The 26,459-nt window shown below is 37.5% G+C and overlaps 1 protein-coding gene across 4 annotated transcripts in view; it reads left to right on the forward strand.

Moving 5' to 3' along the window:
- Positions 1 to 18,989, forward strand: part of ZBBX (zinc finger B-box domain containing) — a 184,481-nt gene extending 165,492 nt beyond the window's left edge. For 3 of the 4 annotated variants that reach the window (XM_054700724.1, XM_037525753.2, XM_054700725.1), the window contains exons 19-20: positions 16,220 to 16,358; positions 18,346 to 18,989. In XM_054700724.1, the coding sequence (XP_054556699.1) occupies positions 16,220 to 16,358; positions 18,346 to 18,472 (266 nt within the window). In that variant the 3' untranslated portion in view covers positions 18,473 to 18,989. The remainder of the gene's footprint in view (positions 1 to 16,219; positions 16,359 to 18,345) is intronic. The other variant, XM_054700726.1, reaches the window with a different exon arrangement.
- The last annotated feature ends 7,470 nt before the right edge of the window (positions 18,990 to 26,459 follow it).

Raw genomic sequence — 26,459 nt, forward strand, 5'->3', positions numbered from 1 at the left:
TGGCACTGCTGATATACCTTGTTTTGGGATTTCCAGGCCCCAGTCTCTCTGGTCTATGTGCTGTCAGGGTACTCCTTGAAGTCATTATCAACTTGAAATGTGGGGAGAAGTGTGTACAGTTCACTGTGTATCCCAACCTGTGAGGAGTGCCTTTATTTCACTGTGTATCCTAACCTGTGAGGAGTACCTCAGCCTCTCCACGTACACTTCCTCTTCATCAAGGCTGTGTGCCCTTACACTGTTTAGTTCTCTCCTCCCCTGGGTCATTTGCTGAGTGGCAGTGCTGCATAATGCAGCCTCGTACACCTAACTACATTCTCCAGAATTTTTTCCCCACTTACTGCTTGTTCAGTGAAGCATGGATCTCCTCTGGTACAGATTTGGCTGGTCCCTGATGTCCCAGAAGTGTTCTACTTTTGTCCCAATTCATGGGACCCTGGGTGTAGTGCCCAAATGCTTAACTAAAATGATGCTTTTTGGAGGAAATGCCATCTTGGTGCTCCTCTTCCAAAATTTGATAGATTTAACTGCAATAAATATTAATAGTCAGAGCAGCTTCCCAACCCCACCTCTAGAATATTGATTTGTCTGGCTTGTAGCGACATCATGGCTGCTATTCTGCTTTCTCCTGAGTAGCAGCACCTTCCCTCCTCCCCTTCTTAGCAGAATGGATTCTGGCAAACCATCTTCCCCTTCATGGTCCTAGCATCTTTATTGTTACTTCCTTTATTGAGCTTTTGTGTTTTCATCCAACTCTAGAAGATTTGCTATGTCATAATTCAGAATGTCTTATGTTTTTATCTTTGTCTTTGATTGGCATGCTGGCTAAATTAAATTAGTGTCTCACTGTTTATTTTCCTCTAAACTTATTACAGATTAATCCTTATCCCTAGATAATGGTGCTCTTTAGTCCTTAAATAATTTTTCCAATTCACTTTTGCTTGGCTCAATTCAATTTAAAATGGTTTTTCCACCATGTAGGAATCACAGTATCTCCATTACCTGACTTTATTTATGTTTGAGAGTTTATTTATATTTAAGTGTCAAATAGATTAAGGGTAATTTCTTTGGAACACTTTCCTAAAACTTGTGTATACTGGGTCATAATTTTCTGTAATTGAATTCTGTGACCTAATCTGAAGTCACCTTGACTTTTTACTTGATCCTCTCTTGCATTTGCCCGGCTTCTTCCCTGGCTGGGTGCTTGAGGAATTTTATCCTAATTCTTGAAATGCAGTAACTGGATTAGTATTGTTTCAGTGTTAGCAATTCAGCATTTCTTAATACATAGATTTTGTCTACAAAGTTTCTCCTTATTTTCTGCTTTAGTATATTTGAATTGCTTCTCAGTTCCATTTGGCTTTGTTCTACTTAGAAGCAATTTTGTCTGTGTGGGATCCTCTTTGTCCAATCCATACATTCACGCTTTTTCCAACTTTTCAAACAGTTTTCATTTTTTGTGCATTTAATCTGATTATCTAAAACTCTTCTTTTAGATTAGCATTTAAGTTTCTACTTGGCTATTATTCATTTTTTTATTGCTTGTTTTTAAAATAAATTAGCTCTCTAAAGGCGTTGCTCTGACAATTTTTTTAAAAAGATTTATTTATGCATACAAGAACTGGGGTACAGGCCAGAGGTATGGGGGTGAGAGGATTCGCCAGAGATGGAGTGGGGACAGAGGAGGCATATCTACTGAAATACACTGCAGAGGCGAGCAGCGGGCAAGTCAGGAGAGGTCTGCTGCTCCATGTGGATACCTCCCTGGTGAGCAAGGGAATCAAACTTGTGTTACAGTGGCTGCCAATAGCTTCACACTGTTGTGCTTAACACCTTGTGCTACCAGGGAGGCCCTCTGACAAATTTTTTTTTAATAAATTTTAACATTGATATAATTTTAAATTTACAGAAAACTTGAAGTAATGCAAGAATAGTACAAGGGAGCAGGTTGCCATTGGGTTGGGGTACAGGATTATGTGTGTTTCAGTGATGATTATAATGTGATTACATATATCTTAAGTGGTATAAACCTGGACCTCTGAATCATAAACAGTGTTTTCAACCAGTGTTATCACAATAAAAAATAATATATTTTACAAAATGAAATGGAATGAAGAGTACAAGAAGCTCCCTTATAAACCCTACCCAGTTCACTACTAGTTTATCTTTTGTCCTATTTTACATGTATATACTCCCATACCCACACATACAGCTCTTTTATACTAAACCATTTGAGAGCAAGTTATAAGCATAACCCATTACAAAATATTACTTCAGTGTGTATTTCACATAGGCAAGTACATTTTCTTTCATAACCTCAGCACAATGATCAGTATTAGAAAATTTAATATTGATACCATGTGATCCTCTAATGCACAGTTCATATCTAATTTTTTTTTAATTGTCTCAATGATGTTTATTTTTGCTAGCTTTTGCCTGGCTTGAGATCCAATCCAAGAGGAGATCACCATTTAATTTTTCTTTTTGTGATATGCTGATGTTTGATCTTTGAAATTAATTTACTCTTTTAAAATGTGTCTCATGGGCCTCCCCAGTGGTGCAGCGTGGTTGAACACTGGGCTGCGAAGCTGCCCGCAGCCTCTGCAGCTCTGGTTCGATCCCCGGCTGCTCCCCAGCCACCAGAGGAGGGTCCCACATGGCGCGCAGACCCCTCCTGCCTCCCACTGCTCCCCTCAGCAGTGTACTTCGGTCCTTCTGCCTGCTCTGCTCCCTGCTCTGGCTCTGGTGAATTCTCTCACCCTCCCGTGCTTCTGACTGTACCCAGTGCTTGTATAAATAAATAAATAAATCTTAAAAAAAAAACAAAAAAAACAAACAAACAAATAAATAAATAAAATGTGTCTCATTATTTCTTTCACAACTAAAGAGTTTATGGACATTTACTTATGGGTTTGATCTGTTTTCTCCAGATTAATCTATTTTTTAAGATTTTTTTCTATCAAGATGACTTTTTTATTGAGGCAGTGACATTGTATATAATTTAAGATTTTCTTTCTTTTTTTATTTTAAAAATTTATTTATTTATTTATTTAATTATTTATTTATACAAGAACCAGGGTACAGGCCAGATGTGCGGAAGAAGGATTCACCAGAGACAGAGCGGGGAACAGAACAGGCAGACTGACAAAATGTACTGCTGAGGGGAGCAGCAGGCACAACAGGAGAGGTCTGCTGCGCCATGTGGGACCCTTGCCAGCCAACCAGGATCGAACCAGCACTGTAGAGGCTATGGACAGCTACACAGTGCTGTGCTCAACCACCTGTGCCACCAGGGGAGGCCCAGATTTAAGATTTTCTTAATTGAGGCAACATTTTTATTGGGGAAACACCACTGTATATCATTCAGGGGCATAGCATCACACCCCTTCAGAGTATGTCACACCCAAATTTTATTTTTGGATTCTTGGATTCTAGTTTATTTGTATAGCTAATTGTTGTTACTTCATTATATCTTATTTCTTGCTTATTGTGTGTATATTTTCTCACATTCTCTGTCATTTCTGATACAGTGAGACTATTCTGAAATGCTCTCCATCTCTTGTAAGATGCCTCAGTCTTCTCTTTGAGTTAGTATTCATCAGTTGGATCTTACACTCGTGTCTGTGTCTGTAGTCTTTTCTAGGTCAAAATAATGGGGTGGATAGATAAAGGACTGAGAAACTCAGTCTCCTAAGTGCTCTTGTCTTATTCTGAATTTTTTGAAATGTGATATTTCATTGGACCTGCTTTCAGTGTGTTCTGTTCCTGTAAATTTACACTATTCTTGCCTTTGCTAAAATCTTTTGGCGGTTCGTATGGGTTTAAAAATATTTCAAATTGTTTCTCCCTACTGCATTTTTGTCTACTGTTCTCCAGATTGCTATGATATTGGGCAGACTTCTCACTATTTGGCTCTCGTTTTCCTACTACTATATTGGTGTGTTACAGGGCAGGGAGTAGGAAAGGTAGACAGGAGTGGCACCTACCTGCAATTCCATGAATCTTCTATATATTTTATTGGTTATCCTTGTCAAAGTTAATTATGTGAACTGACATGCCTTTCTTTTTTTTAATTTCTTTTATGATATTGTTTTATTTTACTTGCATTTTCTATTAATTTTTTAGAGGTCGAGGGCGAAGAATTTATGATCCCTCTTTACCCATTTCTCATTCATTTGCTTTACTTTCAATTTCTAAAAATCTAATGTAAATCTCCTTGGAGATAAGTCTCCCACTGAAGGGGATTTCTGAAATGAAGTCTATGAAAAATGAACTGGATATAAAAGGATAACCTTTTCCTTTTTTTAACCACTTCAAATTTTCCATTTTCTTTATCATGTTTATGATTACATTCTTCATATTTTTGTGTGTGATTTTTTCTCATATCCAACACTGGTGTTTTTATTAGAAAACAGCTTTTCACATATGGGGGCAGGTACACACTATGAAACCGGTGAATCCCTGTTGGCTTTTCTGATGGCCCAGAGGTACAACACAGTAACTTACACACTCTAGGAATATTTGGTGTTCAATAACACACTGCCTAATAACACATCAAATTTGGAACCCCAGGAATAGCTCCCTTTCTAGTTAAGAAAGTGACTTTAGATGAGTGCTTGGCTTTGGAGATGCTCAGTTCCTGAGGAAGGAAGAGGACTATACATCAGCTGAATCAGTCCAACAGCCACTGAGGTGACAGATGCTATGAAAAAATCAGGCCCTATTCTAGAAAATTCACTGATTCTGCACAAGGCTTTTAAATTCTGTTTAGCATCAATAGGCAGAAAGATTCCAGTCACATTTCACTACTTATGATACCAAATGGAAAAACTTCATGAGCTTTAGTCTCACACAGACACTGTTATACAATTCATCTCTTATACAAATGTAAATGTCTCAGAAAAGCTGCATTTCTGTGAGCAGCAATCCTTCTCACTTGTTTCCTGTTAGCTCTAGGATATGTCCACTACCTCTTTCTATGGAAAATAATGGTGCCAGGGATTTGATAGAAGATCAAAAATACCAACATTGAGTAAACTGTTTTTCTCTGATCCTTCTTTAATTTGTTATGGATGATATTAAAGTCATCTAGAAGTAACCAGGACTGGTGAGGAAGGGAAATGTTGTGAGCATTTTGCAGACACAACTTAAAACTGAATCAGTACCTTGGGAAGCAAAGCAGTGTGGTTGAGAACCAGGCTCTGGGTCTGAGGATTTTGAAAATTGCAACCACCAATTACTAATTTCCTGACCATGGGAAATTACTTTCTTAATCTCTCTATGCATTAGGTTCTATATGTGAAAAATGGGCATAAAAGTAGAACTTATATATTTTTCCCACAAAAAAGTTTTATTTTTATTTTATTTTTTTTTATTTGTTTGTTTGTTTTGTTTATACATGCACTGGGTACAGTCAGAAGCGCGGGAGGGTGAGAGAATTCACCAGAGCCAGAGCGGGGAGCAGAGCAGGCAGAAGGACCGAAGTACACTGCTGAGGGGAGCAGCGGGCGGCAGGAGAGGTCTGCGCGCCATGTGGGACCCTCCTCTGGTGGCCGGGAAGCAGCCGGGGATCGAACCGGCGCCGCAGAGGCCGCGGGCAGCTTCGCAACCCAGCGCTCAACCGCTGCGCCACCGGGGAGGCCCAAGTTTTATTTTTATTTACATGTATAACTAGACTTGGTATCTAGTACTATCTTTTTTTTTTTTTTTTTTTGCAAATCTGTATTCTAAATTTATTTTACTTTTTACTTTTAAAGACTTTATTCATCCATAGAAAAACTGGGTATAGGAAAGAGGTTACAGGGCTGATTGGAGTCATCAGAGACAGTGGGGAGCAGAACAAGCAGATCAACTGATATACACGGATAAGGCGAGCAGTGGGCAAGACTGGAGAGGTCTGCTGCACCATGTGTGGGTTAGCTCTCTGCCTGGGATGAAACTCAGGCCACAGTGGTGATAGCACTGAGACTCTACCCCTATATCATCAAGGAGGCCCTGTAGTCTAAATTTATTTGTTTCTAGTGTCTTGAAACAGAATATATTGAGCTTTTCTTCACTCTTCATATAGTCTTATGAATGTAGGCCATGGCTGAAGGAATTTTAATGACACAATTGTATCTATATTACAGCTAGATAATTTTTATTTACAAAAAAGATATCAAATTCAAATAGACTCTTCAGAGATAAGATTTAGAACCAGAAGTAACCAAAAGGTCACCCAAAGAAAAGCTAAGAATCATGCTTTGTCTGGTGAGGGCAAACTAGTAGACGATTCTCGACAATGCTTGGTGCAAGCTAAATGCACAGGAGGTCCAGGCCCATCATGTACCCTATCATAAATTTGTTTGATGACACAATTGCATTATATACTAAATATTACATCTATGAAAGTTAATTTTTTCTCCATATATGCATATACAAATATACGTAATAGTGTGTGACATATATTAGGTGCCAAAAAAAAAAAAAAACGTTACATGATATAAGGAAGCAGTGAGTGTTTCTCCAATATGGATAGATAGATAGATAGATAGATAGATAGATAGATAGATAGATATAGTAAGGTAAGATGCTCTTGTAAACCAATTTTTATGCACAAAAAAATCTAAAAGTTATTTCTATTCTAAAACTGTTTTCTTGTAGCACTCTTTGAGAACTCTAGTTAGCTATAGCTTATTATTGCCCCCACCATAAATATCTTTGTAATAACATTACAATCACTTCCTTAATGAGGTCAATAATTCAATATAACTTACTTAGCAAGGCACCTTGACAGTTTTAAAATATTATATGATCTGAAGTAATTTGGAAAATATCAGAAATATATACATTAAGAGGAAGTTTCAATAGTTAAAGAATATTTATTTTAAACCTATTCTGATTTGTGGTTTGAAGTCTGTGGTCCTATGTGCCCACGGTGGCTTATGTCTGTATGCATCTACAGGTTAATTACTTAACTGAGTCAAGTAAGTAGAAAAAGGTACTTTTTCTTTCTTTTTTAATGTCTATTTTTTAAAGATTTATTTATTTATGAGTACAAGAAATGGGGTTCAAGCCAGAGGTGCGGGGAATGAGAGGATTCACCAGAGAGAGTGGGAAGCAGAACAGGCAGATATACTGAAATGCTCTGCTGAAGGGAGCAGTGAGCGAGGCAGGAGAGGTCTTCTGCACCATGTGGGTTGCTCCTTGGCCGGTCGGGTATCAAATGTGTGCTGCAGTGGCTGGTGATGGCTTGACAGTGCTGCCTTTAACCACTGTGCCACCAGGGAGGCCCCCCAAAAGTACTTTTTTTTTAAGCAAGAAAGAATAAAGTTCTGCCTGATACTAGTAAATGTAATGTAATATAGACACACTTTCTGTGATATAAAATAGTGACAGCAGTAGCATCCTAAGTAATTAGAACCTCTGTTTATTGGTTGACCAAATAAGATTTTTGTAAAATTGATATAAGGCACAGTGACTTCTAGAAATCTAATTGAGTGAAAGTCAACATACCAGAGAAAGTTCAACATATTATTATTATGAAGTAAGGAATAGGAATCTACTCAATGTGTAATAATAATCATTTGTTGTCTTTTATTGTAATTTTGCTTTATTTGATCTTTATAATAACTCCTCCGTGAGGTAGATGGGGCGTGTGCTATCCTTAACATTCTCTTTGTGTAAACGGTAACTGAGGCTCTGGGTGATGTAATAACTGACCACAATCTTCTTCGGGTGTGCAGCAGAGCCAAGCCACAATCCCATGAGGCCCAGCTCACATTTCTTTGTTTTCTACCATACCAGAATGCCACTTAAATAATTTGAAAACCTTCCTTTGAATCGATATTTTGACTACTTAGGGGGGAGAGGGTTGAACAATTTGAAGTTAAACAGAAGGTATGGAGAGATAAGCAAGGCAAACAAGGCAGTGGCAGAAGGAAAGGGAAATGGTGAGAAAGGAAATCAAGAAGCCAAAGTGCAAGGGACAAGGCTCACCAGTTACAGGAGGACATACCAGGTTGTCGCACCCTCCTAAACTTTGGGATAACATTTGAAGAATGCTGGATATGTCCCTTAGAAAATTTTGTTGTTGCATTTAGTATCTTAATGGGAAATATCTGTTTTGTTTCCATTCTTGGGAAAATTTTAACCTGCTTTTCTATTATTTTTTGGTCCCTTTCTTTTCCTGTTCAATCATTTTTTTAAAAAAGATTTATTTATTTATTTATACAAGCACTGGGTACAGTCAGAAGTGCAGGAGAGTGAGAGAATTCACCAGAGCCAGAGCGGGGAACAGAACAGGCAGACTGATGAAATACACCGCTGAGGGGAGCAGCAGTGGGCGAGACTGGAGAGGTTGCGGGCAGCTTCGCAGCCCAGGGCTCAACCACTGCGTCACCAGGGGAGGACCTGTTCAATTATTTTATTCAAATAAGTGTTTATTTCCCTGTAGACTTAAATTTTGCATGTGCTTTAAATGATTTATATTTTAGAAAAATATTCTAGTAGTTTGTAGTCAATTTTTTATTTGTCTAATTCTTTATTGTGGACTTCAGGAGATTCATCAGTGATCAGAGTACATATACTCTTTTTTTTTTAAGATTTTATTTTATTCATTTATGCAAGCATTGGGTACAGTCAGAAGCACAGGAGGGTGAGAGAATTCACCAGAGCCAGAGTGGGGAACAGAATAGGCAGACTGACGAAGAAATACACTGCTGAGCGGCGCAGTGGGGTGGCAGGAGAGGTCTGCACGCCATGTGGGACCTTCACTGGTGGCCGGAGATCACACCGGCGCTGCACAGGCTGTGGGCAGCCTCGCAACCCAGCACTCAACCATTGCGCCACTGGGGAGGCCCCAGAGAACATATACTCTTATTTAAGAGATAGGAAAGGTTTAACTTCAGTCCAATTCCAGTCAGGAAATGCGATCATTAAAAGTAAAGTTTCTTTCAAGAAATGTCTTTTTTTTTTTAAAGATTTATTTATTTATTTTACAAGCACTGGATACAGTCAGAAGCGTGGGCGGGTGAGAGAATTCACCAGAGCCAGAGTGGGGAACAGAACAGGCAGACTGACGAAATACACTGCTGAGGGGAGCAGCAAGTGTGGCAGGAGAGATCTGCGCGCCATGTGGGACCCTTCCCAGCAGCCAGGAATCGAATTGGCGCTGCAGAGGCTGCGGGCAGCTTCGCAGCCCAGTGCTCAACCACTGCGCCACCAGAGGAGGCCCAAGAAATGTCTTTTAAGTTCTTCTGCCCATTTCTTGACTGGATTGTTTATTTTTGTTGAGTTGTGTGAGTTCTTTGTATATCTTTGTGATCAGTCCCTTATCAGTTGTATAGAATGCAAAAATTGTTCTCACTCAGTGGGGTGTCTCTCTGTTTTGGTTAATGTCTCTTTTGCTGTACAGAAGCTTTTCAGTTTGATGTAATCCCAGGTGTTTATCTTTTCACTTTCTTTGCTTTGGGTGATGCGTCTTTAAAGATGTTACTGAGATGTATGCAAATGGCCAATAGGCATATGAAAAAATGTTCAACATCCCTTAACATCATGGAAATGCAAATCAAAACCAGATTGAGGGTCTCCCCTGTTGGCAGGCAGTTGAGCTCAGGGCTGTGAAGCTGTCTGCAGCCTCTTCAGCGCCGCTTGGATCCCAGCTGGCCAGCGAGGGTCCCACATGGCGCGGTAACCTCTCCTGTTGTGCCTGCTGCTTCCCTCAGCATTGCATTTTGTCAGTCTGCCTGTTCTGTTCCCCACTCTGTCTCTGGTGAACCCTCTCACCCTCCTGTGCATCTGGACTGTACCCTGGTTCTTGTATAAATAAATATATAAATAAATCTTAAAAAAAAAACCCACATTGAGATATCACCTTACATGAGTAAGAATGTCACATATTAAAAAAAAAAAAAAGAAAGAAAGAAAGAAAAAAAAGAAAAATCCTAGCAATAGCAAATATTAGCGAGGATGTGGTGAAAAAGGAGCTCTCCTACATTGCTGATGGGAGTGCAAACTGGTCCAACCACTATGGAAAACTGTCTGGAGGTTCCTCAGTCTACTAAAAATGGAGCTACCATATGACCCAGTAATTCCACTCCTAGAGATCTACCCAAAGGACACAAAAATACTGATTCAAAAGAACACCTGCACCCCTATGTTTATTGTGGCACTATTTACAATAAGTAAAACCTGGAAACAACCCAAATGCCCAAATACAGATGACTGCATCAAGAAGATGTGGAATATATATACAATGGAACATTATTTAGCAATCAAAAAGATAAAATCATGCCATGGATGGAGCTAGAAGGAATTATGCTCAGTGAAATAAGCCAGAAGGAAAAAAAAATATATATATATATATATCAATCAGATGGTTTCACTTATAGCAGAGATATAGGGAAACCAAATAAGACATCAGCATGAAAAATAGTAACAGTACAGGGCCTCCCCAGTGGCACAGTGGGTTGGGCGCAGCGCTGTGAAGCTATCCACAGCCTCTGCAGCACAGTTTTGATTCCCAGCCAGCCAGGGAGAGTCGCACATGGCCTGGCAGACCTCTCCTGTTGCGCCCGCTGTTCCCCTCGGCAACTATTTCGGTCATCTACCTGTTCAGCTCCCCGCTCTGTCTCTGGTGAATCCTCTCACCCTCCAGTGCCTCTGGCCTGTATCCCAGCTCTTGTATAAAAATAAATAAATCTTTAAAAAAGGGGCCTCCCCTGGTAGCGCAGGCGGTTGAGTGCCGCATTGTGAAGCTTCCCACAGCCTCTGCAGTGCTGTTTCGATCCTGGCCGGCTGGCGAGGGTCCCACATGGCACAGTAGACCTCTCCTGTCGATCCCATTGCTCCCCTCAGCAGTGTATTTCGTCAGTCTGCCTGTTCTGTTCCCTGCTCTGTCACCTCCCATGTGTCTGGCCTGTACCCCATTCTTGTATAAAATAAATAAATAAATCTTTAAAAAATAAAAAAAAAATAATAACAGTACAAAACACAACAAAGCAAAAACAGACAATTATAAATCAGAGACATCCTGCAGGGGAGGAGGAGGGAGAGGGATCAGAGGGAGGGAGAGAGGTGCACAGGGGACTGAGGTGATGGTGCACAGGTGCATTGGTGAAGGAAACTCTATGGGGACTACACCTGAGGGAGTGGGGGGAAGCAAATATTGTTTAAAAATGAACAACAATGTAAAAAAATAAAAATAAGGTCCCCCACTGGTGGCACAACTGTTGAGCGCTGGGCTGCGAGGCTGCCTGCATCCTCTGCAGCGCCGGTTCGTTTCCTGGCCACCAGCGAGGGTCCTACACACATACACACACACAAATACTACTAATAATAATAATAATTTAAAAAGTAAATAAATACATGTATGAAAAAAAGTAAAATTTCTGATGTAAATCTCAATCTAGTCATTCCTGTTTCTATGTTAGAAATAAATTATTTGGGTTTCATCTTTGACTCCACTGCACACCCATGGAAGATTGTGGCCAGTTATTGCATCACCTGTGGCCTCAGTTACTATTTACAAAAATCAGAATACTTAGATTTTTGTACAACTGACCTTTTAGGTTTAACACGAAGCTGTAATAAGTTTTTTTTTTTTTTTTTAAGCAGTTTTATTCTTCTCTGCCTTGAAAATCCACTGATGTTAAATTTGTTATATTTCGGGTATTCTGAAATACAATTTTGAGAATGAATAATTCTATTGCTATAAAGACAGGCCCATTCCATTTCTACAATCTGAAATAGCTCTTTGTTCTTTCAACAAAGATTCAAATGCCTGGGCCTCCTCAGTGGCACAGCCCGTTGGGTGCATGGCTGTGAATCTGTCCACAGCCTATGCAGCGCAGATTCGATTCCTGGCCAGCCAGGGAGATACCCACATGGCATAGCAGGCCTCTCCTTTCATGCCTGCTGCTACGCTGAGCAGTGTTTTTGGTCATCTGCCTGTTCTGCTCCCTGCTCTGTCCCTGGTGAATTCTCTCACCCTCTTGTGCCTCTGGCCTGTAAAGTCTTGTATAAATAAAAACAAATCTTTAAAAAAATGTGTTTCTAGGGCCTTCCCTGTGGCACAGCTTTTGAGCACTGGGCTGAGAAGCTGCCAGCAGCCTCTGCAGTGCTGGTTCGATCCCCGGCACCAGCGAGGGTCCCACATGGTGCGCAGTTCTCTCCTGCCGCGCCCGCTGCTCCCCTCAGCATTGTCTTCGTCAGTCTGCCTGTTCTGTTCCCTACTTTGGCTCTGGTGAATTATCTCACCCTCCCATGCTTCTGACTGTACCCAGTGCTTGTACAAATAAATAAATAAATCTTTAAAAGAGAAGATTTATTTATTTATGCATGCAAGAACTAGGGTAGAGGCCAGAGATGCAGGGGGTGAGAGGATTCACCAGAGCCAGAGTTGGGAACAGAACAGGCAGACTCACTGAAATATACTGCTGAGGGGAGCAGTGGGCAAGACAGAAGAAGTCTTCTGCTCCATATGGGTAGCTCCCTGGCCAGCCTGGGACTGAACTCTGCTGCAGAGCCTATGTAGAGCTTCACAGTGCTGTGCTTAATCTCTTGCACCATCAGGGAGGCCCTATTTTTTTTTTTTTTTATTATTTTCCTATTGAGGCAACATTGATTTACAGTAGGGTATGATTCAGTGGTATAGGATCATTCCATTTCAGAGATATGTCACTGCACCACATTCCCTACCAAGGCACCCATATTTCTTGGACACCTAAATATTTGAACTCTAAAGTTAGCCATAGTCTGAGTAAACTGTTGGAAAATCCCCCTGATACTCTTCATGTCTGATCACCACTACTGGTTTTTAGCCCTATCCTTCTGCCAATTTCTTTTTATTTAATATTTTATTTCATATAATTCTTACATCATTTTTCATTTTTGCACAATGTATGCATTTTCATTTTGGTTATATTCCCTATACAATTGCACCCCCCTTATTTTGACCTTCTACCAATTTCAAATTCTCAATGGATCCCTTTCTCACTGACCCCATTCCTTATCTTTGGGGCATATAAAGATACCCTGCATACCCATCTTCTTTTATTTGTGGGTAAATAGGAAAAAAGATAAATAGCCAAAAACTAAAGTATTAAATTCTGAAAATGGGGTTTTATGATATTGGTGAGCTAAAAGAGCTCAGTGCTAGTTCTAGCTCTTCCACTATATAGTTGTATGACCTTGAACAAATTACCAATCTATTGTAGACTCTCATTTCCTTAAGTCACCAACAAGTAGGGATGGGACAAAAATTTTAGCTGATGAATCTTTTATTTTGCTTAAAATTAATCTCATATGGAACACTCAAATTTAAACAGGATAAGTAAATCTGCTCTGATTGCTTTGGGATTGTGAGAGCGAGAACCTCATCCCTAAGTCTGCTGGTTATCTCAGTGTCATAATTTGAAAGTCACTGATCTAAATAATTTAAGAACATTTCCAACTGCATCTATATTAGGTCTGTTTTACTACAGCAATATTATCTAAGTTTCCTTCAGTGGGAGATTCTCTGTTGTTCAAAAACTTGAATAAAACCACCACAAAATTCTGTTCAGCTAAATATAGAATACAGTGTTTGGGTTTTTGTTTCTTTTTATCAAGAGGATGTTTACTTGACATTTACTTGAGACTGAAGGGAGGAACACCACACAGTAATTTTAATAGTTTTAAAAATCATCACATAACTTCATGTATAAGTTAGATGACTTTTCTACTTTATCCATGACAAAAAGAAGGCATTAGGGGGCCTATCTTGTGGACTAGGGGTTAAGTCTCAGTCCTATAACCTCGAGGGCAATTGGCTTGAATTTGATCCCCAGCCAGATACCTAATCCATATATGAGTACCAGACCTCTCCTGCCTCTCCCACACTGCTCCCCTCAGCAGTGTATTTCAGTAGATCTGCCTGTTCTGCTCCCAACTCTGTCTCTGGTGAATCCTCTCACCCCTGTACTTCTGGCCCTCACCCCAGCTGTTCTACACAAATATAAAAATAAAATATTTCTTTTTAAAAAAAAAAAAAGCATTAAAGCCTTTCTAGTGAAGTAATTATATTTATTTCTATACTTATTTTTGGGAGTGTATGTTAAGATGTATTTTCTTACACCTTTTTTTTTGTCCTTACATAGGGCAGCTTTATGAAAAGAGACTTAAGAATTCCCCCTTTCACATACAAATTGTTATTATTTTTCCCTCACCACTATCCCTTATATTCCATTGTACTTTCTCCTCCCTCCTTCTTAGCCTCAGAGCACTCCTGGTGTTAATAATATCCTCTAGTTTTTCTAAACATTTTAATTTGTCAATCCTTATGTAAATGTCCAGTATTTGTCTTGTCATTCTCACATGCTTTACAATAATAACTCCCTACATTTTTATGTTAATGGCTATATTTCACCTTTCCTTCAGGGTGACTAACAATCCATAGTGTGACTATACCTCATCTTCTTGATTCAGTAGTCTACTGATAAGCATTTAGGCTACTTCTATGTCCTATCTATTGTAAATACTGCTGAGATAAACACTATAGAGCATATAGTATTTTTGAGTTGATGATTTCATGTTTCTTGGACAGAGGCCTAGGAGTGGTATAGCTGGGTTATATAGCAGTTCCATTTTTAGTTTTTTAGGTGAATCCAAATCACTTTACTTATTGTTTCCATCAATTTGCATTCCCACCCACAGTACGAAGTTCCTCTTTCCCACATCCTCTCCATCCTCTCCAGCATTTCTTATTGGAAGTCTTTTATTTTTAAAGATTTATTTATTTATGCATGCAAGAACTGGGGTACAGGCCAGAGATGTGGGGGGGTGAGAGGATTCACCAGAGACAGAGCGGGGAACAGAACAGGCAGACTGACTGAAACACATTGCTGAGGGGAGCAGCAGGCAAGACAAGAGAGGTCTGCTCCGCCATGTGAGTTGCTCCCTGGCCAACTGGAGATAGCTTCACGGTGCTGTGCGTAACCTCTTGCACCATCAGGGAGGCCCTGAAAGTATTTTTAACATGAGCCATGGTATCTAGTTGTGAGATAATATCATTTTGTGATTTTAACCTGCATCTCTCTTATTGGTAGCAATGGTGAACATTTTTAAATTTATCTGTTTGTTTTCTCGAGATCCTCTTTAGTGAATGAAACAACGAAGGGATCTGAAAAAGAAAGGGCAAGTTTGTCAAGTTTAAACTTTACTTCAAATTACACAGGGATCCAACTTTTATTTGTAAGAGGAATAAAACAGATAATAAAGTTTTTTGCATGTAGGCTAGTTGAAGAGTGGCATGATATTCTAGCTTTAAAGACAATCACCTAATTTTCTTTGGAATTTTGTGAATTCTCAGGAAGTTTGACTATTATAATGGATATTTAAAAATCAATATGTCTAGATGAAATATGTCAGACAGAGGAAGACTAATGCTATATGATGTCACTTGTATGTGGAATCTCACAAAAGCCACTCAAAAACATACACTAGAATGCCAGAGAAAATTCTGTTATACAGGGTGTGTCATAAAAATGAAAAGACTTGAAATTAGTAATCTTTTAGCATTTCATCTTATATTGGGAAAATATTCATCTTACTTGCATTAATTAACCAAACTAAGATTTGTTATTAGAGGAAATGGGAAGGTGTTACTACTAGAGAAGTGCAAATTTCTAGTTATAAGATGAATAAATTCAAGTATGTAAAATATAATGTAGTAATTATAATTAATAAAACTACAATATAACATAGTAATTATATTAATAATACTATGTTATATACTTGAAAATTGCAGACAGAGTAGATCTTCAATGTTACCACCATGGGGAAAAAAAGCGATAATTATGTAATCAGATAGAGGTGTTATCTAATGTGACAGTGCTGATCATTTTGCAATATATAAGTGTTTAAAATTAACATGTTTCACACCTTAAATTTACAAAGGATTACATGTCAATTTTACCTCAATTAATCTGAGACAAACAAAATTGGGGAATTTGCTTGATAAAAATCAATGTAATTAAAGTGACTTAATACCCTTGCTCTGAGATTTAGAATTACATAGCACTTAATTCACATTTTGTCTACACACTTCATAAAAATTAGAACTAATTGTGAGAGGATTAAAAATCTGTGCTTATCCTCTTTATGCTACTTGTGCTTTAACTGGGTAAGTTTTCAGCATGGTATGCTGTGTGTTTGTTTCTTAAATTTATGTGTTGACAGTGCATGAAATAAAATATTTCAGATCCTTCAGAAAAACTTTACAGCCTAACCTCAGAAGAGTTACCAGCCTTCCACAATCATTCACTGAATTTAAGTCAGACTGCCCTTGATCTCCTTAAGAACTCATGTACAAAGGACCCCTGTGGATTTGAGGAACAGAGGTAGGTTAAGCTTGCAGCTTATATGTAAAGATAGTATATAGTAAAAATTTTGACAGCCAAATTAATTATTTACTATTTAAAGATTGTCCTTATGTGTGTACTTATATGGCTATTTGCAAAATGTGTGGGTCCTTTGTTGATATTATCAGTATTTAGGAAAAGGCTTAAGATGTTGTTATTTTAATGTGAAGAGATTATTCTTTGTTATACAATGTGTAACAAAATATGAAGAGAACTTTGGAATTTAATAATCCTTCAGCATTATACTTCTTATATTGAAAAACAATTCTTACCTGCATTAATTAAGCTAATAAATTTTACTATTTTGCCCTAATAGAATCTTGCTCAATATGAATTGGGTTTTTAGAATAGAATATTGACTTGAAATTTATTTTAGATTGAAAATAGAAAATAGAAAATGTTAATGATAACATTTTCATTTGTATAATATTCTTGAATGGTGATTGATTTATAGAGAATATAGGTTATACTTATGAGTAGCTCAGAAAATTAGTCTGTTGACATGTTGAAATTTCTTGAAACTGGAGGAAAGTTCCTTCCATAAGGACCAAGATAAAGTAAAATAAAAGGCCCTTGAGTTAAAAATCCGTTTCATTGGTCTGAAGTCTAATGTTGCAATAAAAAGGAATCAAGAGTCTATTACTCTTTCAGAAGGAATGAAATAATTTACCTGTGGTTCTTGGATTTTTGCATTTCTAATATCACTTAAATTTCTTTTTTAAAAAGGCATCTATTGCTATTTTTTCCTAAAAATCATTAAAAGCAAGTAATTTAATCTACTACAAACTCTCACCATCATTCATAAAAGCAAGACAGTTGCTCTAAATATAAGGAGATCATATTAACAAAATACAGTTCTTTAGTCACTACCTTGTCATATTTTTTATACTTTTCTTATATCAGTGAAAAATGTAATCATTAATCCACACTGATTCACAGATCAGAGTTTAGGGACTGCTGATTTAGCCTGTGTTAGACAAAAACAAGAATCCAAATAACAGCCATATATATCACAGAGTCATTTATATTGCTTAGGGGCATGTATGGGCTGAAAATCTAGAATACGTGGACTAAAAAGTCTGAATTATACAATTCCTCTCTGTTCTCCTTCTTCTCTCAAACCTCAGATACCTGCATGCTAGAGCTTCTTCCAGTTCCTCTCCACAATAAATTAGAACAAAATGAAATAACTGAATAATTGCTGTCATTAATCTTGGTTTTGACATATCTTGACTGGCTATCTGCATAGTCCTAATTTACTGTACACAAAAGAGGCAATATACCTGGCAGTCTATTCATTGAAATTGTATTAAATAGCCTATGTAATGATGAATGTTTTTACTCAATTCTTTTTTTTTAAGATTTATTTATTTTTATTTATATTTATACAAGCACTGGGTACAGTCAGAAGCGCAGGAGGGTGAGAGAATTCACTAGAGCCAGAGTGGGGAGCAGAGCAGGCAGAAAGACCCAAATACACTGCTGAGGGGAGCAGCGGGCAGCAGGAGAGGACTGTGCGCCATGTGGGACCCTCCTCCGGTGGCCAGGGAGCAGCCGGGAATCAAACCGGTGCTGCAGAGGCTGCGGGCAGCTTCACATCCCAGCACTCAACCACTACACCACCAGAGAGGCCCAAATGATGAATGTTTTTAATGATGACCCTGAAGCTCTGCATATTTCTGAAGTGCCTTCTGAATCATCAATGAAAGATACAACCAGAGACCATAAAACATTTCCTGGTTCCATTGTGGCTTTATTTCTTGAGAAAGAGAGAATGATTAGAATTTCTCATTAAAAGGTGGGCTGGTGTATTGGGCACATTGAAAATTATGGTCCCAGTGTGAGGCAGGCCCCTCACTTCAACTTACCTTCAATGACTTCAACTTATATAGCATTGATTAGAAGATAAATGAAATGTTGAAACCTGTTTCTGTATATTATGTATTGATCTTTAATGTATTTCCAGCTCTTCTGAAAAAGATACTGAAATTCTGTCTTTACTGACACTTTCTGAGAGCAGCACAGAAGAGGAGGATGAGGATTTTCTTGACAAGCAACATGTTATCACACTACCATGGTCAAAGAGTACCTAATAGTTTATTCATACTTTTTCCATTTTGTACCCATAATATAGCAGACAACTTAAAAAAGTAATAAGTGGTTTCCTGTACAGGTACTGAATATTTTGATTATTAATATCTCTGATGTTTCAAGGCTTACAGACTAATAAAGTTAGTGAAATTATAAATTTAAGGACTTTGTCTTCCAAATGATATGTTGTTTGTCAAACACTATATTGAAAATCAGAAATTTGGTGAATATTAAGAAATAACAGACATCTGAAGAGGGTTGTGAACCTATACTCCCAAGTTATATGCAGTGTTTTAAATCAACTTAACTCAATAAAAAATAATTCAATGAAAATGCAGTATATACAAAAAAGAAATAACAGTTTAACTGTGTTACATAGGGACAGAACATTTGTTAAATTTCATTTTAAATAATTATGTCATCAAAAGAGTGTACCTTTGACAGTTTAGTCATGAATGACAGTATCATTAAGGAGCCTGAAACTCAATTTTTTATGTTGGTAATTACAGGTTATTTTATTTTATTTTAATGTTTTTCACATCTATAGAGATTGTATTAGCACAAACTTTGTTACTACATTTTCAAAAAAGATGACCTAAAATAAAGTGGTTATAATAATGTCATTCTCTTTTCTAGTGAAACACAAATGAGTGTCCCAATATATCTTATTTTAGGAGGTTCAGCTTGGTGGATTATTTTATATGTCAACATTGCTGGGCTATAATACACAAAGATTTGTTCAAACATTATTCTAAATAGTTCTGTGATGTTCTTTTGTTGTTCATTTGTTTTTTAGGTGAAATTACCATCTAAATCAATAAACTGAAAAAATGGTGGGCCTCATCCAATAAGTTTGAAGGTCTTACAAGAAAGGCTTCTTTTAAATATTTGGATAAATATCTATACTGTTGGCATAGGAGTTAGACCAGTCTAAATTCCCACTCACAGTGTATGTGGGATCTTTTTCTTCCCATTGATCCAGCAATTCTACTCCTACATATCTATGCAAAGAATGCAAATCATTAATTTGAAGGAGGATATACATACTTTATATTCACTGCAGTACTATTTTCAACATCCAATTTGTAGACAAACACAACTGAGTGGATTAGTAAGATTGATATATGTAGTATATACACAAAGGGATACTAATCGGACATAAAAAAGAAGATAAATTCTTGCCATTTGTGACAACATGGATAGAACTGAAGGAGGTTATGTTAAGCAAAAGAAGTCAGAGGAGAATGAAAAATACCAGCTGGTATCACTTTCATGTGGAATATACAGAAACAAAACAAAGGGCTAGATAAATCCAAACCAATAACAAAACCTAGAAATAGGACTTTAGAATTGAGGGGAGTGAGGATTGGAGAGCAAAGTGAGAAGGGGGCACAGTGGGCTATAGTGAAGGATTTTCAGTGCCTTGTGGTAGGTGTGGTGTGACAGCATGCACCTGCAGGATGTGATCCTATATCTCTAAATTACATACAATGTTAACAAATGTTACTATAATAAAAATTAAAAAAAAAAGATAGAAAAGGTGACAGGTCCTGCAAAGAAGAGAGAATTCTGCCTTCAGATTGCCTCTGTGCTCATACTGCGACATCACTTTTTACTAAATTTCCAGCTTGCTAGCCAACTGTGTAAATTTAGGATTTACTAGTCTCCAAAATTGGTCCTATTTCTCTAGAGAACCTTTACTAATATAGTCAGTATGAAGAACTGTTGCAATAGTCATAAGGAAGTGGTGTGTTAGTAGTGGATAGTAGTAGATCATGGGGTTGTTGGATGTGCAAGGTATTAAATTATCTTATAATTCAAGAAATTTTAAAAAAAGAGCAGAAGATAATGGGGTAGCTTAATGGTTGTAATTTTATGACATGTTAGTATAGGTTCCCCTTATGGAGTTGTTTACTTATTAGAAACACAGCATCCTTGCAAGTTAGTTCTGAGGCACCATGTGGGACACTCGCTGGCCGGCCGTGATAGAACCGGCACTGCAGAGGCTGCAGATAGCCTCACAGCGCGGAGCTCAACCACCTGTGCCACCAGGGGAGGCCCTATTTCTGTGTTTTTTAAATACAAATATCCTTTTATTTCTGTGTTTTTTAAAATACAAATATCCTTTTATTAAGAGGAAGTAACATAAGTGAAAAGTAAGCAATCAGGAAAACCAAATATGCTATCAGAGCAAAATTTTTAAGACAAATATCTTAAAGTTAAGTATGTACCTCCTCAGTAATTTTTTATTCTTAGCATTTCCTCTATCACAATCTTTTATGGTGAGATAACAGTGAGTCACCCCTGAATATTTATCATATATGTCAAAAGTGCTTCTGACATTTTTGTCCCTGAAAGTGCTGACTTTCTGAATTTTAATATTATTAAAATAATCAAAGACTGGTGGACAGGTCATTGTGGGTTTTCATCAGTGTGTTCACAATTGCAAAATACCATGCAGGCTCAGTCTGCAGCAACAATGAGTTTCATCAACAAAGGGGTAAATGGGAAAAGGTCACAAATGTCTGGCTGTCCTATCTTATATAGTGTCTCCAGTGCTCATTAGTCCAAATCAAAGGCTGCTGTACTAGATGGCATTGTCCCTTTTCACAAGAGCCTGGACCTCATGGCACTGGTAAGTGGTGGACCAGGATCCAACCTAAGGTGGCAGTTAGAGTTGATCTCAGGTGATGCTGCTAAGGTATCACCACAGTCCACTTTTCACCTTTCTGAAGGTTGGACTGGCCAATGCCAGAGATGATAGAACCAGAATGCAGTGCCAGAGGACCAAAAGTGGTAGATAGTTCTCAGTCAACCAGACACAGGTCAAGAGTGCCCGTCACAGGTGGGCAGTGCTGGTCAGCACAAGTCAGCATAGGTGGCAGGCTACGGTGCCAGAAAACAGGCACCCTTGTACAGTCTTTGAGTGCTGTTAGCATAAGCCAAGTGCACACAATCCTTTTATAACCAACAGGCACAGACCAATAGTACAATTTTGCAGCTGATTTCAGAGGCAGAACAAGAGGCAAGGTAAGGTTGTAGTTTGAAGTGGAGATCTGATGCAAAGGTCTGTAGAGTTCTGAGTGCCAGTGAATCTTCCTGAGAAATCTGTCTGTGGTGGTCTTAGCCCTGAAAAATCTGATGATGTCTCTCAAAACTTGGCTTATATCCCCTCCAGGGTACCTGCCTTTCAAGCCTGATTGGTCCATTTACAATTCTAGCTGTTTGATTGGTGCTGGTTGAACTTAAATCGCATTGGTCTATTTATAATCCAGAATGGTCTCAAAACACTTGCCACTGGTGGGAGCTTGAATCTGATTGGTTCATTTACATTCCTGGTGTGGTATTCAAAAGTGAAACCCCAGGCTATGCTGAAGTTGGGCAGATAATTACTGTTGCTCTTGTTGTTATTGGAGTCTACCAGGCTGTCCCGGGGGCTGCCACATTGTAGCCCAAGCTGACACCTCTGGACCTTGGAGCTGAAAACACTGTGGATCTCTCCCTTCCTCCCTTCCTCCCTCCCTCCCTGCCTCTCTTCCTCCATTCTTCTCTTTCTCTCTGGCTCCCAATTGGGTCAACCCATAAACATGGCTGGTGCTGGGGTTGGCCACCAAACCTGGTCACACCCCATGGCAGCAGCAATAGTCATGGGGTTCCTGTTTTATTATAATTAAAATAGTGATTTCCTATTCACTTGTTTAGAAAAGGTTATTTTTCTTTTAGTGTCTGCTCAAGCTTTAATTTTCTTAATTCTCTTCTACCCTCCTCTTCTTTAAAACAACTTATCATGTTTTTTTCCCCTTCTGATAATGAAGAAAATTGTTCCTCTGAGTGTTGTCCTCAGGCAAAATGGAAAAATGCATTATCTGATTCTTGTTATAGAGACTGGACCCCTTATTCTATTCTGTGTATTAGCTATATTTTGAGTGTTTAATAAACTAGCTCAGACGATTTTATAAAATGCCTAAGATGCTATTGCCCTTTACAACATAAGAATTTGGGAATAAAAAATACATCAAAAAATAGTTGTCATCATGAATCTCTGGCCAATATATAAGGTAAGGAGTGTACCACTGACTTTGTCACTTGATTTCCAATATGACATTGGCATTGACTATGAGGGTCTTTATCACTACAGAATAGTCCCCTTCTTCCTTTATTTGCTCCTCATAACTGCACATTTAGAAAAAGTTCCTTAATTCCTTTGATATTAGTCTAATGAGGAAATAAAAACTAAATAAGATTAGAGCCTTTGCCTGATGCAGCTTCAGTGTGTTTTCTCGTTTTGAAAAAAAAGCTTAAAATTGCTGTAAAAGGCAAGTTACTAGCCCTGACCATGGAACTGAGTTACAGATATTCCAGAAGAATTCCAACCATATTACTAATCCCCAAGTTAGTATAGTATAGTACAGTTTACCCAAGTTAAATATTAAATAAATGGTTAAATAAATGTATTAAATATTAGATAAATGGTTACCTACTTTAATGTACGTGTTGGGATTTAGCCATTTTTTACTTCAACTTGCCTAGGGCTGTAATAGCAATATGAAATTCTGTAATTTTACAGTTTGGAAGATAGACATGATGGAAATGAATTGATGTGAGAATGTATTTGTGACTTTAATAATGTTGCTTGATATCTGCTGAAGTCATTCACATCTAGTTTACGACCATTAAGGCCACTTAATCTGTGCCTTATATGTGAAGCGCACAGAAAATTTTTATTGAACTAATGAATGTTACAAAATGTTTTCCCTTCTTTAATAGAATTCTAAGATATTAAAAATAATGCCTTTCTTCAGAAAAAGAAAAACAGTTCTTTTTTTTTTCCTATAACTCAGTTCCTGTCAATATCTTGATCAATGCTCATCTCATCTTGGTTTGGCCACTTTAAGAACTGGAAAGTACTCTACCTTGCTTATTATCATCAGGTCTTTATGAGATTATACCACTATCTTTGAATATACAGATAAATTAACAGATGGATCAATTAACAAATTTAGGATCCAGTTGATACAAATGATCCACAAAGAGCACAAATATCAAAAGTGGACGATACTTAATCTTATTAGACAATTGGTTTGAATGATATACAAAGCTGGTGTTTATGTGTATGCTCAGTATCTAAATTTATTATACCAAAAATCATTCTGAACTATTTGTCCAGTGTGTTTATAGTCTGCTAGTCATAAATTCCATTTTTAAACAGTAAAATTGTAATTGGTTCCTTACACCCAGTGCATAATACTTCCAGAGAGAAGAAATTTTAAAGACATCCTATTTTTATACTTCCTCAATATGTTTTATAGGATATTCTGTTTCATCATTATTTTCATCTCTGTTTATTTATTACTAGCCACATTTGCATGAAAAAATATATATTTCTTCAGAGTTCATCTGTGTCCTGTAGTTTTTCCCCCACCTAAAGCCATAACTCTTTGTTACTGACACCTTGATTGTTTGCTGGGTAAGTGATTGCGATGTTACAAACAGGATTATGACTGTAGCTGGGGAATAACTAGCAGGCATAAATGAACTCCAGGAAAATAAAGATCCTCCTCTCTTACTGTAAATGTCTTTCATAATTAAGGGAAGGGAGAGGATATTCTTAATGTTCTCCATGAGGTGACAATTAAGTTTAAAGTGAAAGGATTAATTGATAGATGGGGTTCTCTTGTGTTTCTGTTTTTCATATATATGATTATCATCCACGCACAAAGTTATGGAAACAATTTTTAAGGAGGTTTCTATTTGCTCTTACTTCAGTCAGTGGAAACAATATGTGTGCTGGTCTATATCCAGGAAATAAATACACATTATTGTTGACACAAATGCTTAGAAAGATTTCTAAGGGGGGGAATGTACTTTGTCTCTATTCAATAAATCTTAAACATTTCTTATAAGTTAGGCATCAGATGTTTTAAAGTAAATTTTGTTATAACTTCACATTTTTTTCAGGTAATTGTCACTTTTATAGGCTAACAGTTCATTCAAACAATGTCAGTCATCTTAAATAGTTTCTGTACTTAAAATATGAGCTGGAAGTACAAATGGAAGATGACAGATGCACATTTTATTTTTCAGAAGAAAATGATCACATTTACTTTGTCTCTGCTCTCCTTTACCATAGCCCTGAAAGAATATCTAAACAAGTTAAACAATTGAATCAATTGGGAATTTTTAAACATATATATATATATATATATATATATATATATATATATATATATATATATATATATATATATACAGGAAACACCAGATAACAGTGTGATAGCATAACAGTTTATTTTGCTTGTAAATAAAGTCTGGGAGAAGCATTCAGGAGCTGGTATGTCAACTGCATCTTACTATATTGGCTTTATCACTGTGGTTGTCTCATCATTCAAAGTGGTTGTTGGGCCTCCCTGGTGGTGCAAGAGGTGAAGCACAGCACTGTGAAGCTATCCAAATTGGTTGCTGAGTTCCAGTCATCACAATCTGTGCCTTAGTCATTGAGAAGTTGACAAGCAGGGGGAGGAAAATAGGTATTTCCAAGCCATGTCAGCTTCCTTTCAATGTGACTTGCTAAAATTCTTACACAACACTTCTATTTAATTTTGGCAGGGGCTGGGGGGGACAAAATTTAATCACCTCTAGATACAAGGAGATTTAGACATCTAGTCAATAAAATGGATACATTGTTGCTCAGAATAAAATTCAGGTTGTGTTATTAGAGAAGTTGGGGAGAGTGGTTACTGAAGGCAATTGGCATTTCTACCCCAGTCTATAATGGCATCCTCATTATATTAATTATCCTGACTCAAAGCTGCTTGTTTATAGAATATATGGATTTTTCAGTTAATATAGCTTGAAATATTATATGTGATAGAAACCAATATCGGGTGTTTTAAGTTAGCTAAATTTGGGAAAAAAATTGTGTGTGTGTGTATACGCCATACATCTTTTTTAGACTGAAATACATAATTTAGCTATACCAACCAGAGAACTCATCATTATTCAGCTTCTAGTTTTCACCTTAGGACTTACTGAAACACATTCCAGATCACTTTAAAGTTCAGTTATTGGGCTGATGCCCAAAGCCAATCTGCTTTGGCAAAGACTTTCAATGTATTCTGTTAAAAATACTGTGATATGAAATATTCGACTCAAATGAATATTCCAATATTAGGATATTTTGAAACCCATGATGTTGGAAATTTTCGCAAGAATTCACAAAGAACAAATATGGTGTCTCTTTTGGGGGAATGATGAATATTAGTAGAGTAGTAGAACCAGAAATTACAGATGATCTCAGAAATGAGACTCATGGTAATGTTACCACAAAGCAGTGCTTAAATCCTTTATAATTCACATATAAATTGAGATGTTAATTGCTTTTGAATTGAGTTCTGACCACTCTCAGGGTTTCATGATTTGGGGGAGAAACTTGAAGGAATCTGTTTGTTTACAGAATATATGGATTTTGCAGTTAATAGAGCTTGAAATATATGTGATAAAAATCAATCTTGGTTGTTTAAAATTAGCCATATTTGGGAGAAATTACTATGCATGTGTGTAAACCCCAAAATCTTTTTTAGACTGAAAGACATCCTTTAGTTATACAAAACAGAGGACACACCATTATTCAGCTTCTTGTTTTCACCTTGGGAACAAAATTCTCCAACGAAAGTTACATTTCTGTGGCCCAGAGTCCTAAATGGTCTCTGGGGTAGCTCTCAAGCTGGTATTCTGGGGTTGTCACAGAATGTTATACATTGTTAAGATGTATGATTGGGTTTACATTCTTAGCTATAAGAACAGAGAACCTATCAGAGAAGAGAGTTTCTCCTCCCTCCTCATTGTCAGTCATCTAATTTAGACGGCCATCTATATTGTTAACTGACTTCCAGATAGATATTTTTTCTTTCAACTACAGAAACATACCCGTATTGAAAATAGAGTGGCTTTATTTTAGTTAGCTGTGGAATTGTATGAAAATGCAAAAAT

The sequence above is a fragment of the Talpa occidentalis genome, unplaced genomic scaffold (assembly GCF_014898055.3).
Source record: "Talpa occidentalis isolate TD23 unplaced genomic scaffold, MPIMG_talOcc4v2.1 talOcc4.4, whole genome shotgun sequence".
Classification (NCBI taxonomy): domain Eukaryota; kingdom Metazoa; phylum Chordata; class Mammalia; order Eulipotyphla; family Talpidae; genus Talpa; species Talpa occidentalis.